The sequence below is a fragment of the Apodemus sylvaticus genome, chromosome 17 (assembly GCF_947179515.1).
Source record: "Apodemus sylvaticus chromosome 17, mApoSyl1.1, whole genome shotgun sequence".
Lineage (NCBI taxonomy): Eukaryota > Metazoa > Chordata > Mammalia > Rodentia > Muridae > Apodemus > Apodemus sylvaticus.
In genome coordinates, this window is record NC_067488.1 from 3381754 (window position 1) to 3397272 (window position 15519).

At 38.0% G+C, this 15519-nt stretch overlaps 1 protein-coding gene and 1 pseudogene across 9 annotated transcripts in view; both read left to right on the forward strand.

Moving 5' to 3' along the window:
* The window catches only part of Vps13b (vacuolar protein sorting 13 homolog B), a 564131-nt gene that overhangs the window by 93658 nt on the left and 454954 nt on the right, over positions 1-15519 (forward strand). For 8 of the 9 annotated variants that reach the window (XM_052160919.1, XM_052160921.1, XM_052160920.1 and 5 more), the window contains exon 17: positions 6110-6291. In XM_052160919.1, coding sequence (XP_052016879.1) covers positions 6110-6291 — 182 coding nt within the window. Of the gene's footprint in view, positions 1-6109; positions 6292-15519 lie in introns of those variants that run through there. The other variant, XR_007973922.1, reaches the window with a different exon arrangement.
* Positions 11658-12733, forward strand: LOC127667708 (succinate dehydrogenase [ubiquinone] cytochrome b small subunit, mitochondrial-like; annotated as a pseudogene).

The following is a 15519-nucleotide window of genomic DNA, read 5'->3' on the forward strand; positions in this document are numbered from 1 at the left end:
TTGTTCCTCCTTTGCAGGAAAATTTGTCCTATGCAGTGTAGAGAGTAGAGATCCTGGGTTGCTCAGTGAAAATCTGCAGTGACAATGTAGACATTACAGTAGATAGTTTCAGTAGTACTCAGAATAAATCAAACTACCACGTAACTGATGTTTGAGATTGTCCAGATATTTATAATAAAGTACATACACTGGATCTCTGATGAATAATAGAAATTTATTATGTCACATTTCTAGGGAAATGGGCAAGGACTGAGGCACTTATTGTGGTAAATGTCCAACCTAAATAAGCCTGTGCAAGGAAAACACAGCTCAATTAATATGAATATAAGCTTCGAGCCTATGGGCAGATCGACCAATACACTACTCTCCTCCCCAGCTATGAGGTACCTTTAAGTTGATTTCTCTAGGCCACGTGCTTCTGCTCCATTTTCCTTTTACCTCTTACTCTTCAGTCTTCCTCTCTCTCCCTCCTCTCCTTAGTCCTTTTCCTCTCCTCTCCTCTCTCCCTCTCTCTAAAACTTTTAGCTCCACCTTTCCTTCCACGGCCCATTCATAGGCTCTAGTCTTTCTGTATTTTACAAGTTCAAATGGGGAGAAGGTTCGCTAGAGTCACCTGAGTGTGTGTGACTCACTCCTCCCAGGTAGTCTGTCCCTCTTGGGGAAGGGAAATTAGTGTCAAAGTACAAACAGCACCAGGGCAGTCTTCCACAACATTTTCCCCTTTCTGTCCAATAAAAAGACTCTTTTCTCTCAGATATAAATTGAGTATAACTATTACTATTCTACAGTTTATAAAGTATAAGATACCCAGTCCATCAATTTGTCAATTAAACAAAATACTCTGTCATATTTTCTAACTTAAAGAATTATGATTCTGTCTCTAGGTTACATTTACATTTTTAGCCTGTGACATCAATTGATAACCATGTCATCCACTCTATAAACTCTATGTTTGAGTTTGATTATGAGACTAAAACTAGTCTTCAACTCCTTCAGAAACCCGAGAATGACTAAATATTACCTGAAAATATACGAAGCTCAAAACATAATTCATGAAACTAAACCAATTTGTAGACAGTTGGCCACCTGGACAGTCCTCCGTTCTTCAACACCTAGAAGCATCAATCAACACCTAGAAGCATCAGTCTGTGGCCTTCTAGCCGAGAATCATCTGTCTGACATACTTGTAAAACAGAATTGTTTGAAGAACTGATAAACCTGTCTTGGCAAAGCCAACATTCACTATTCTGCAATATGTGACCTTCTCTAGACAGTGTTGTCTGCAGATGAGATGGGCAGGTTCTGCCCAGTGGCTGCCCTCCCATGGTAAGCAGCCTGCCTGGAGGTCAGATCTGTATTCATCCTACTTTGTTTAGAATAGCATGCATGCTCCAGTCATGTGACTCCTCTCTGCTCCGCTCACCAAGATCTAAATCTCTAACTCTCAGGCTAAGAATCTTAAATTTCTAGTGGATTTTTGTTCTATGTCGGGTGCCACCTGTTGCATGTAATAATTAAAAAAACAACCCAAGCTATTGACAGCTACACGCAAGTAATGTGGTTTCCCCTCTCCCATTGGGAGCAGCAAGCCCTGGTCTTGCCTGTTCTCTGTAGTTCATCTGCCTCCAAACCACTTGCAGTCTTCCCATCTATCTGCCCCCTGTGACTGGCTGCCACAGATCCCTGTAACCCCGTAAAATGAAAACTCTAGAGGCTTGTATTTATCAGTCAGGTTTGTATCAGTAAATTCTCAACTCACAAGAAGCCCACAGTGTGAACTCAGCGCCAACTGATACTGATACGAGCTGCCCACCTAGATTGTACAGAGTGTCCTATATTAATCTATCCCTTCTGTGATATTCATGGCTACCTGTGGCTGTAGCCGGGTGGATCGGGTTCATCCTCCTCTTCCTCCATCTTCTCTGTTCTCCTGTCTTCTGTGTTCCCTGTCCTCTGTCTCTGAAACTCTCAGCCTCACCTTCCTTTTCCTAGTCACAGACTCTAGTCATATTACACCTGCTGTCCCCTGTCCACAGCAATCCACAGTACTGGCTGCTTTCTGATGTGATGAGGGCCTCTTCATTCATATGTGAGATCTTCTTGCTGTGTCCTAAAAGAATTTAGAGTGGAGTCTAGTGCTCTTTGGCCAGTGTAAGATGAGTAGGAATCCCATTTCCTTTTCCAGAGGATTGAAGGAGGAAAGACAAGAGTAGGTAGTGTATACATAGATATTAAAACAAATAAACTGTCAAGTTTTTTTTGTCATAATTCCCTGCTATTTTACATTGTTTGTTATTCAAACCTACCCCAAAGAAGCGTAATGGATACCAGTGGAGTATTAGACCCCAGGGCTGTTGGCTAGGAACAGCTATAGGCTCTGCTCTCATGTCAGTGTAGAGTACTCATTCTCTTCATTAAGAAGCTTGGTTTGTTTGTTTTGCTTTTGTTTTCTTTCGAGACAGGATCATATGTTGTACTCCAGACTTGCCTTGAACACTGTAGCTCAGGCTAGACTCTAGTTGGCAGGAGTCCTTCTGCCTCGGCTTGCCATGTGTGAGGCTGCAGGCATGAATCACCATGCCCAGCTTTCTTAAGGGGACTTTAAACAGATTTAAAATGTAAACTATTTTACTGTTGTATAGATTGCTTTTTTTGTATCTAATTTGAAAATTTATTTTTCTTGTTTCTTTCTCTTTTCCTTTTTAAGAGTTATCATTATGTGTAGTCAGGCCTTCAGTATATTTATAATTTAAAAAATTATCCCAGATATTTATTGAAAGTATTTTGAATAACCTAGTGTGAAAAAAATCAGGCATTTACCTTATCATGCTAGAAGCCCTCCCCAACATGTTTAGGAGATATGTGTGTGTGTGTGTGTGTGTGTGTGTGATAGTAATATAAACTGACAACACCCACATATTTAGATGTTTATGTTCATTAGGATAGACAGAAATTAAAGATACTCCCCTCCCTTCCCCTGCCGGCCCTCTCTGACTGATACAATGTTTCATTTCTTAATAGATCACGATGTAATGGCTATAGTATTCTTAGCCACAGTGGTAGCTTAGCTAGCACAGGATGCTGCTCAGATGCATTGCCCAGGAACTTGAATTTGTAGTGCAGCACCATGCATGCAACATTGACAAGAACAGCTGTGGACAATATACATTCTAACTCCAATGTAGTTTAGTCAGAGGAAGCAGGTTGGCATAGGCTCATCTAATTCCAAACTAATGGTTAGTTAGCACTCTAATGCACAGGATTGGTATGTGAGGTCTGCATGTATATTCATTTTGGAAAATGGTTATTTGTGATAGGGGAGCGGATTGGGACTAGAGAGTATACGCTTTCACTTAACCATCATGTAATTTTTAAAAAGTGCTTAAAAGGCTTTACTTTGTGTGAAGTGTTATAGCAGTTAAGTAAGTTGCGTGTGTGTGTGTGTGTGTGTGTGTCTACGTTGTGTGTGTGTGTCTATGTATATAGACACACACACACACACATATATATGTATATATATATATCCACAATTTTCCAAGTTTTAACTGGTCTTCTGTATTTACTGTATTTTGGAAAAAAATGACCTAATCTCACTTTATTGTACAGGATATGAGCAATAACAAAAGTACATTTTGGAAACTGCTCTAAATTATCAAGCTTTGCATTTGGGAACTCTGTGTGAGTTTTTAGATCCAGCTGTTGCCAAAACATTTTTTTTCAATTGCTATAAATTGTGTCTTAAAGCAAATGGGTGATTTTCCTGAGGTGTGCATGTGGAAGACATTTTGTGGGATCTGCAGGAAGTTAAGGAAATTGTTTTATTTCTTTGCATCCAGTAGTAAGAGCCAAACTTCTGAATTGTCTTTTCATGCATTTAAAATAAGAATTTAAAAAAGTAGAAATCTTATATTGGTAGGGAAACTTCATGGTTTCTGTGTTGTGATTTGCTAGGAAATGGTGAATCATATTCTTTTAAATTACTTGTAATTATGCTATATTTATTTAAAGTATTTGCTACTATGCAATTAAGAGCTACTTGTTTCTATTTCCTTTAATTTATCCTGGAGTTTGTCCCAAGTTGAATTTTAATGAGTTGTTTATCCCACTAGTTACACAAGGATTTATTTTTCCCTAGAGAGTAATGTTTGGATTGATAGTTTCTAAACCTGTTCCATAAAATGAACATATATTCAGACAAGATTTCTGAATGTGAGTATTTTTAAGACATTTGCCACATAAATGACCAACATAACTATTAAAATGCAACTTGGTTATATTTTAAGACAAGTCTAGCTTTTGTTAAGATATTTTACTAATATTTTATATTGAGCTTCCTTATTTTAAATAAATGTGCAGTGGTATAAATCACAAGGAAAAGTCACACTTTTATTGTGTATTTACACTGACATTTTAATGAGTCCCCCAAGTAGCTTTAAGTTGTAAAATCTATTGATCTTTAAAATTTTTCTGAAGCAAAGATAGCATAATGTGAAGCCTGCATGAAATGCATAATAGAAACATGGCATTTGTTACTTACCTAGCTTGCTAACTGGTAAAATATAATTTCATCTTTGACAAAAGAAATAAAAGTCTTCCCTGCTGATATTGTTACATCAACAATAGTAGGAATGTTGTATCAGTTACTATGTATTGCCAAATCATTTTAAGTTTGTTTAATAGAAGTTTAATATTAATTTAAAAGAGGTATAACTAACTATACTTTTTTGTTTGATAGAATTGAAAAATAAACCCCTCAAAGTGTTATGTATATATGGCACAATTACTTGTTTACTATTGAATAATAATGTGCAAAATATATTTTCTATAAGTACTAAATAAAATAGCTAAATTTATTCTGAGACAAATACGTTTCACTTGAACTGAGTTTCCCCTCAGCTTGCAGTAATGAGGTTCTTTTAGGATCATGGCTTTTGCTGTGCTCCAGTGCCCAATGCTTGCTCAGGATGGAAGTACAATGCTTAGGTTCATGACACTAGGTTCACATAGGCGTCCCAGGTGAGTGTGATCTTTATTAGTGGTAGTAGTTGTAGAATTTTTATTTGTTCAGGAATACAGATGGAAATTTGAGAAAATAGAAGAGAAAAGTAGCTGTCAACTTTGAAACTGTCAGGGAAGGGAAAAAGATTTTGAAAATAATGCGTATTAAAATTTAATACTGTTTTGTAAAATCTGTGTGATTTGTTTACTCTTCCATTGTTCTGACCAATACAGTTTTACTTATTTGGTGTAAAGAATGCTTTGTGCATTGTACACTCTTCTTCTGGTTTCCCTTTAGTGCATCGCCAGGATTGTCAATCGAAGAGTAAATTTAGGTGGAATTCTGTGATGCTAATGCATGTTGGAAAGTCGTGGTGGCTGTCTTAATGTGTAGTTCTCTATTTCACTATCTGGCACGCCACAGGGGAAGACCAGGGTAATGTTTGTCTTCCCATTGCTGCTGTGATTTTGTCTTTCTTAGGGAGGGCAATGCTCACTTGAAGCTATGTTGTTGGATACTGTAGGGTTTTTTTTTTCCTTCCCTTTAAAGCAAAAGTTAGCATTTTAATAATTTATATAATTCAGGGCTTTAAAATATTTTTATAATGTGGCAATTAAAATCCCTTTTCAATTTCAGAACTTTTTTAAAATTTCCAAAAAAAATTCAGTATGGGGCCATGCTTCAGTTAGTAAAGTGCTTTCTGTGCATAAGGCTCTGGGTTCTGGATATGGTCATGCATCCGTGTAATAATGGATTCCCTGATTGGAGTGGAATGGGGATAGGGCTAAGATAGGAAGACCCTTGGTACCTGCCAGTCTAGCTAAATCATAGTTTCAGGCTCAGTAAGTAAGTGGGCCTGCCTCAGAAAATAAAGTGTGCAGTGATTTAGGAAGATACCAGTTATTGGCTTCCACCATCACGATCCACACACAGGTATACATGTATGCACATATATGAACATATACATGATTGTGTATACACATGCATACCATTCATAAAAACCATGGGAACTTATACCTTCCCCCCTTTTACAGCACAATTCCTTGAGTATGTTGTGTGTAAACACTATTTACTTACTTACTTGTTTTTACCTTTTACTTTCATGTATAGGACCAAAAGATCTCAGACTGTTATAACTGAGGGTATTTTTGAGCTCCCAAATCTCACAATTCAAGCTACAAGAGCACAGACACTTTTGTTGCAAGCAGTTTATCAGAGTTGGTCTCATTTTGGAAATGTCAGCCCTTCAACAGTAAATGAAGCTTTGATGAATGAAGTCTTCCAGATGACAGGTAAGAACACACTTTCGTCATAAGGAAAATCTGTTGTAGAGTTGACTAATACTCAAATCCCTGAGTCTAGAGTGCTCAACTTAAGAAGTATTTCTGGGAAAGTAGATATTTACTTGGCTAATATTTATACCATATTTTCTCAAAGTGCTCACCCTTTCCTGGACATCTCTACTGACTTCTCACACTGGCAGCTGTGAGTGATGCCCTCAAGCCCATGGCAGTGTGCTGGCGTCTCTTAAGATGTAGTAGGTCACATGTATCTAGACATTGATCCTTTCCTTTTGGATTTTCTGGTTATTGAAGTATGGTTTTTAAAATATTATTTAATGATCTTTACATTCATTTGTATCTGAGGTAGTGTATCCAATTTCTTCTCTAATATTGTTTTCTCTATTTCATCTTGTTTGTTTGGCTAAGGGTGTGTCTATCTTGCTTACTTTTTTAAAACTATTTTAACCATTTATGACTTCTTCTCATCTTTTGTGTTTGGCTTTGGGCTGTTTTTGTATTTTTAAGCCCTTAGTTACATGGTTATGCCAATTAGATGTAAGCATAATCATTCAAGCCCATAAAAGTTTTTCTAGAATCACCTTTGTTGTTTAAGTTGTTTTTTTATTTGATTGTAAGATTTTTTTTTTGGTTGTTTTGTGATCTTTACAGTGACATTCTTGTTATTCTAAAGTCAATTCTTCCATTTCCGTGATTTTTTTTCCAGTTTCTTTTTCTATTTATTTATATTATTCAGTTATGATACAATTAAAGTCATGAATTTATTTAATAGTTTTGTGTTGGTCAGTATTTGCTCTTTTGGCCTAAATGTGATATATTTTGGAGAAAGTTTCATAGGCTGTATAGTATAGAGTAATTTCTGGTTAGATTTTTTTGTGAAGCGGAGTGGGGTGGGGCACTGTCACTCACAGAGTTGATGCCATGACATGGCAGTCGGTAGGGAGGACATTTGTTTGCTCTTGTCTTTGTTCTCTTTCTAGGTTGGCCTCATACTTGGAATCCTACTCTGTCAGCTCCTGAGTGTTGGGATTACATGTGTGCAGCCACACCAAGCCTCTCTCTTCTTTTATGGCCACTGACATTGAGTCATGGAAGCCGTACTTTGATGGAATTGGCATTCCCTATTCACCTCATAAAGGGCCTTCTTTTAAACTTAATAGCATGATTAATGAAGTTTTTACTCTCTTGCCTGGCAGTGGTGGCACACAGCTTTAATCCCAGCACTAGGAGCTAGAGGCAAGTGGGTTTCTGAGTAGGAGGTCAGCTTGGCCTACAGAGTGAGTTCTAGGCCAGCTAGTCTGCATGGAGAAATCCTGTCATGAAAAACCAACCAACTAACCAACCAACCAACGAACAGCCAACTAACAAACCGATATTGTTGCTGGCTTTTCAGTTCCTCACTGAGAGGAATAAACCGCAGTACTTCAGCCCTTTGTGAACACACTGAAACCACATGTAAACGGCAGCCTTTAAAAATTTATTATTTCTTTTACTTTTGAAATTATACTATAATTACATCATTTTTCTCTTCTCCTTTTGCACTCCAAACTCTCCCATAAACTCCTTCTTGTTGTCTTTCAATTTTTTCATTAATTGTTGTTATAGCCATCTGTATATGTATACATATTCTTAACCTGTTCAGTCTGTATGATGTTGCTTGTATGCATGTTTTCAGGGCCGACCATTTGGTACTGGATAATCAGTGGGGAGCGGGTGGCTCTTCTGAGTTCTGAGGTTGACTGAGGCCATTCATAGACGGGGTATTTTATAGATACCATCCTGAAAGCACTGCATTTGTTTTTCACATTTCTATTTCAAGTGGCACTTTCTCTGGAGGTCTTATTTGCTTGATTGTTTATCTTATAATCCACAGTATTCATGAAAAATTAAAATTTCTAGTTTTTGTGCATTGGCTAAAGTAGCCTGAAATTGTTAGTAAACTGGAGGTATTGATTTTTGTTTATAATTCCTTATTTGTTTTTCTAAGCAAATTAATTTTCTCTTTCTCTTCATGAATTTATATAATGAAGAGTAACATGAAAAAATATTCTGGAAATTATCCTAAATTATCATCCTTAAACATTAAAGAAATGTCTTGGACAAATGCCAGCAATTCTGTGTTTTGTAACATGGTGTATTGTAAGATCTTAGTTTAGAGATTGGGCAATCGGGAAGATTGTATTGTTAGAAAAAATTACTTTTTTCTAACAGCTTGAAAAAATGCAATAAGTAATTTTAAATACTTAAAATAGATGAAGGAAAACTTATCTAAAATATACTTTTAAAGTTAATTTTCCAAGTGGATAGTTTTTTGTTATTCCCCCACCATGCCAATCCACTTGTGTGTATTTCAGTGCGAACATAGTATTTATAAAATTGTGCACCAAATTTTCTTGCTGAAGATGCTGAAAGTATATATGTGTTTTGGGTATTAGGTTTTAGCATTTTATGCTCTTGTATATGAGTACTCTCAATATACAAAGTTGTTAAACTTTGTTTGATACATGAAATCTTTTGCTTTAAAGCAGTTTTAAATTACTACAGTAATAAAAGATGTTATACTTAAGTTATTATAATCTGGAGAAGAACATTTTTCCATCCTGTGGTTGGCTGTGTGCCACTTTCCACCATCTTCATTCGCCTGTAGCCTATTTTCCTGTTTCCTGAGATGGTCATAACTGAGAGTTAATAATGAAACATAAGGTTTTCTTTCATTTCTGAACTTTCCTCTGATTTTATTGTACATTCTTTTGTTTGTTCACACTCCCATCCATTTTCCTCTTCTTTGATCATAAATACTATTTCCATTCAAGTCCTTTGCCTTGAGCTTAAAATGAAGCTAATTATCATTAACTTGTTCTTGTCAGCATTGCATCGTTTAATATATTCCCGTCTACATTTGCTTACTCCTCATTGTTTCAGAAAGGCTTTTCCTTAATCTTTTCTCACTGTCGTTCCTTCTGCTCCGTTTGTTTGTTTGTTTCTTTTTTTTTATTTTCTATATTCTTTGCTTACATTCCATATGATTTTCCCTTTCCCAGTTCCTCCCTCCCCATAAGTCCCATAAGCCCTCTTCCCTCTGCCCATTCCCCAATTAACCCCCTTCCACTTCTCTGTCCTGGTAATCCCCTACATTGCTGCATCAAGCCTTTCCAGGACCAGGGACCTCTCCTTCCTTCTTCTTGGGAGTCTTTTGATATGTGAATTGTGTCTGGGGTATTCAGAGCTTCTGGGCTAATATCCACTTATCAGTGACTGCATTCCATGTGTGTTCTTTTGTGAGTGGGTTACCTCACTTAGGATGATATTTTCCACTTCCAACCATTTGCCTACGAATTTCATGAATTCATTTTTTTTTATGAATTCATTTTTTTAATTGCTGAGTAGTATTCCATTGTGTAAATACACCACATTTTCTGTATCCATTCCTCCATTGAGGTACATCTGGGTTCTTTCTAGCTTCTGGCTATTATAAATAAGGCTGCTATGAACATGCTAGGGAATCTTCTGGGTATATGGTGGTGGTATAGCAGGGTCCTCTGGAAGTATCATGCCCAGTTTTCTGAGGAACTGCCAGACCGAGTTTCAGAGTGGTTGTACCAGCTTGCAACCCCACCAGCAGTGGAAGAATGTTCCTCTTTCTCCACATCCTTGCCAATACCTGCTGTCTACTGAGTTTTTAATCTTAGCCATTCTGTCTGATGTGAGGTGAAATTTCAGGGTTGTTTTGATTTGCATTTCCCTAATGATTAATGATGTCGAACATTTCTCAAGGTGCTTCTCGGCCATCCAAATTTCTTCAGGTGAAAATTCTTTTTTTAGCTCTGTACCCCATTTTTTAATAGGGTTATTTGGCTCTCTGGAGCCTACCTTCTTGAGTTCTTTGTATATATTGGATATATATATTCTGTCAGATGTAGGGTTGGTGAAGATTTTTTCCCAATTTGTTGGTTGCTCTTTTGTCCTTTTGACAGTGCCCTTTGCCTTACAGAAACTTTGCAATTTTCTGAGGTCCCATTTGTCAATTCTTGATCTTAGAGCCTAAGATATTTGTATTGTGTTCAGGAACTTTTCCCCTGTGCCCATGTGCTCTAGGGTCTTCCCCAGTTTCTTTTCTATTAGTTTCAATGTGTCTGGTTTTATGTGGAGGTTCTTGATTCACTTGGAGTTGTGCTTAGAACAAGGAGAATGGATTGATTCACATTCTTCTGCATGCTGACCTCCAGTTGAACCAGCACCATTTTTTTTTTTTTTGTTTTTGTTTTCATAGCTGTATTTTCAGTGATTGTTGTTTTCTAACAAGAGCACTTGGCCCTAGCTGCAAACCAACAGGCTCCCCTATCTCACCGGTGGGTAGGTTCTTTTTTTTTTTTTTTCTTTTTTTTTTTTATTCGATATAATTTATTTACATTTCAAATGATTTCCCCTTTTCTAGCCCCCCCACTCCCCGAAAGTCCCGTAAGCCCCCTTCTCTTCCCCTGTCCTCCCTCCCACCCCTTCCCACTTCCCCGTTCTGGTTTTGCCGAATACTGTTTCACTGAGTCTTTCCAGAACCAGGGGCCACTCCTCCTTTCTTCTTGTACCTCATTTGATGTGTGGATTATGTTTTGGGTATTCAAGTTTTCTAGGTTAATAACCACTTATTAGTGAGTGCATACCATGATTCACCTTTTGAGTCTGGGTTACCTCACTTAGTATGATGTTCTCTAGCTCCATCCATTTGCCTAAGAATTTCATGAACTTCGGATGGCAGAGAAGCATCTTAAAAAATGCTCAACTTCATTAGTCATTAGGGAAATGCAAATCAAAACAACCCTAAGATTTCATCTTACACCAGTCAGAATGGCTAAGATTAAAAATTCAGGAGACAGCAGGTGTTGGAGAGGATGTGGAGAAAGAGGAACACTCCTCCACTGCTGGTGGGGTTGCAAGTTGGTGCAACCACTCTGGAAATCAGTCTGGCGGTTCCTCCGAAAACTGGGCACCTCACTTCCAGAAGATCCTGCTATACCACTCCTGGGCATATACCCAGAGGACTCCCCACCATGTAATAAGGATACATGCTCTACTATGTTCATAGCAGCCCTATTTATAATTGCCAGATGCTGGAAAGAACCCAGGTATCCCTCAGCACCATTTATTGAAAAGGCTATCTTTTGCATGCTGACCTGCAGTTGAACCAGCAACATAAGACCAGATACACTGATCTCTACTTCTTTTTATTTCACATATATGACTGTTTTGCCTGAATTTATTACGTATCCTATATGTGTTCCTGTACCTGAGGTGTCTTGAAAAGGGTATTTGATCCCAGGAGCTAGAGTTATAGGTCGTTTTGAGCTGCCAGATGGGTGCTTTAAACTGAACCTGGGTCTTCTGCAAGAACAGCTAGTGCTCTCAACCCCTAAGGTATTTCGTTACCTTCCAATTTCCATTTCTTAATGGTTTCACCACTTTAACATTGCCATTCTGGAGGGTGACCTTGAGCCCTCAAAAGCGACATGGAGGTTCTCTTAAAGCTGGGTATTGTCTGCAGTGGCCGAGGAGCTCCAGCTCTGTCACTGCAGAGCTGGGCGGTCAGTGCTGCTTATGTGTCAGCATTTCTCCAGGACCGGCTTATCCCAGATGGTGTGGTACCCTGTGCATTTACCTGTCACCAAACACCATTCTGATTCCAAGGCTGCGTCTCTCCACTGGGCCAGTAAGAGGGTTGTCCATGTTTAGTACTTGGGTCTGCTCTCCGCTGGGTACTTGACTCCCTGCTCTCTGGCTGCAGTCTGCACCCTGCACAGTCACTGGGGACCTGGACAAGTGGTTACTGACTGTGTTCATGGGGACACTGCAGAGGGCTGCCAAGGCAGGCCTCTCGGCAGTCTCAGCTTTGGCCTTTGGTGGGCTGTGCTGCTTTAGTTACCACAAAGTAGACATCGGCAGAGCAGTTGCCATGTTGTGGAAGTTCTGAGCTCCTGGTGCAGCACTTTGATTGTATGCCTCCTTGCCTCTCTTTATCAATGCTGTTCTCCTCACCGTGAGGAGGGGGAGAAGGATAAGGTCACTGGTGGGCAGAATATCTTCTAATTACATGGTTATTTTCAGAATTTATTTGTTAAGGGAGAGGACATTCATGAGTATCAGTTACATGTTCCACTGAGTATGGTCACCAGCTCACAGGCCTCACGGTGTAGCTAAACATTTCATAGCTCATGGTGCCTCTGACCTCTGTTTCTTAAGGAGAGCCAGCTGATTGCGATGGGGATACGAGTAGACTTCTCTTCTCAGAACAGGAGGGAGCATTGTGCCCTCATGAGTCAGACTTGGTATGGAATTGGAAAATAATTCTTTTGGAACCTTCCATTCTTGTTCAGGTGACACTGGCCGTGGATGGCTCTGTTTCTAGGGGACTTTGAATCGGAAGATGTTCTCAATTACTGATTATTTTAAGTCTTAGGAAGGACATTGTGGAAACCTAGATTTAGAAAAGCTCAATTTAAGGAGTTCTCCTTGTAGGTGGATTAAATATGACAGATGCAAGCAGACTACTCCTCAAATGTATCTCATTTATGCATAAATGAGCTGCCCAAAAATATAAAACTAAGTAATGAACTGTCTTCCCACTGTTGAGTTGTTAATGAGGAAGTGTACTCTGAAAAAGCAAAATATGTAAATAAAATATTATATAATGAAAAAAATTGCCATTCTACCATGTGGAACTTTGTGCAACACTCGCAAGCATGGAGCCTTTTATTACAGAATAGGGCAGCACTGTTTGTGTGTATTCACATGTTCATCATTTGGTAGATATTTGATTGTTAGTCTTGTTGACTGTTATAATGTATTATGACTGCTCCTATAGTTTATGTGAGTACATGCTATCATTTCTCCAGATGCTCTACATTTTTGAAGAATAAAATTGCTAAGACATGTAGTCCCTCAGTATTTAATCTTTTGAGGAGCTGCCAAACTTTCCCCATATCTATACTACTCTAGAGTCTTATTTGCAGTGTGTGGTGTTGTGCCCATCTCTCCACATTTTTGCCATACTTTTATGCTGCTAGCCATCAGTGTGGTTGTAAAGTGGTAAATCTGAGGGTTTGATTTTCTTTTGTTCCGTGGATAATGCTGTTGAGATATGTTTTTCTTTTTTTTTAATTAGACATTTTCTTTACTTACATTTCAAATGTTATCCCCTTTCCTGTTTCCCCTCCAAAATCAACCTATCCCTTTTCCCCTCCCTCTACTCACCGACTCATCCTCTCTCTCTACTCTGACCTGGCATTCCCCCATACTGGGGCATCCAGTCTTTTTGAGAATATTTTTATGACTGTATTTACTATTTATATATATTCAATTGAAAAAGTCTGAGTCATTTGTTTTTAAAAAACGTATACTTTTTGTTTTGAATTATCTTAAGTAAATGCTATAAAATTTTGATTATAATTCCCTTATGGCTTTCAAGTATTTTGAGTTCATTTCATTTTTCAAATGGTGTCTTAGTTAGGGTTTTACTTAGGGTGAACAGACACCATGACCAAGGCAACTCTTATAAGGACAACATTTAAGTTTACATGTTCAGAGTTTCAGTCCGTTTATCATCAAGGCAGGAACATGGCAGCATCCAGGCAGGCATGGTATAGGAGGAGCTGAGAGTTCTACATTTTCATCTGAAGGCTGCTGGCAGAATAATAACTTCCAGGCATCTGAGATGAGGGTATTAAAGCCCACACCCACAGTGACACACCTACTCTCCAACAAGGCCATACCTCCAAATAGTGCCACTCTCTGGGCTAAACATATCCAAACCATGACTGATGGTGACCTTTTCTCTAATTTTTTCTTATATCTTCCAATACATCTTTACAGTGCTCTTTTTTTTTTTATTATTTAGAAATGATATACTTCTTAATTTTTTACTGTTTGTGCTTCTTGGTCATCATTAATTTTAGACCCTTTATTCTACTAAACTTTTTAAATAACATAGACATATTTCTAGTTCTATACTGCTCACTTCCACTGTTAGGACAAGTTTGAATTATGTTCTTGTAGACTCATTTTTCCTCTCCTTTTTCTTCTTCATTTTCTATGTGCTTATTGTGTCAGTTCTACTGGGAAATAAGACATGTGCATGTGGGGTAAGATGTGCATTTTGGGTACATGCGTTCATGCATGCATTTGTGTGGAGTTCATGTATGTTGGGTACATGCATGGCCACCTGAGAGTCTTGTCCTTCTGGAGGAAGTTGGGTTTTCACAGCTTTTAGAAAGTTTATTTATTGTCAAGTTACAGTTTTATTAATTGATGAACTATAAGTTTTAATTTATTAGTAGATTTTTAAAGTCAACTTTACTGACTACAACTAAAAGTTTGAAAAAGATGGGATAGCAGTCTCAAAGGATCAGTCATGGTATGCACTCATTAATAAGTGGATATTAGCCTGGAAAACTGGAATACCCACAACATAATCCACACATCAAATGAGGTGCAAGAAGAACAGAGGAGTGGCCTCTGGTTCTGGAAAGACTCAGTGTAGCAGTATAAGGCAAAACCAGAACAGGGAAGTGGGAAGGGGTGGGTGGGAGAACAGGGGAAAGGAAGGGGGCTTATGTGACTTTCAGGGAATGGGGGGCCAGAAAAGGGGAAATCATTTGAAATGTAAATAAAAAATATATCGAATAAAAAAAAAAAGAAAAAAGATGGGATAGAATTCAATAAAACATGTAATATATTAAGCAAAATGTTAAATTTGCTTTTTAATTGTAAAAGGTACACATTATTGCTAAATAAAGTTAATGCTCTGTTTTTAGCTAGGAATGTGGGTATAATTTTATACAGTTGTTTCTTTAGTATTTCAGGTTTGGAAACTAAGAGGATGTCAATCATTTCCAGACACAAAGAGGAGAAAACTTAGTATCTTCCAAGGAAAGAAAATGAAAGCATTTTTTACAGTGACTAATACACTGATTTTGGAATTCTATAATTCCTCACATAGAAAATGCAGTATTGATTTTTATGCCCCTTTGGAAAATGGAATGTTCATAGTCACTATTAAAAAATATATGCATATATATGTAAACCATTCCTATAATTAAGCATTTTTTTTTGTTTGTATTTTGTTTTTTCGAGACAGGATTTCTCTGTATAGCCCTGGCTGTTCTAGAACTCACTCTGTAGACCAGGCTGGCCTAGAACTCAGAAATCCGCCTGCCCCTGCCTTCCAAGTGC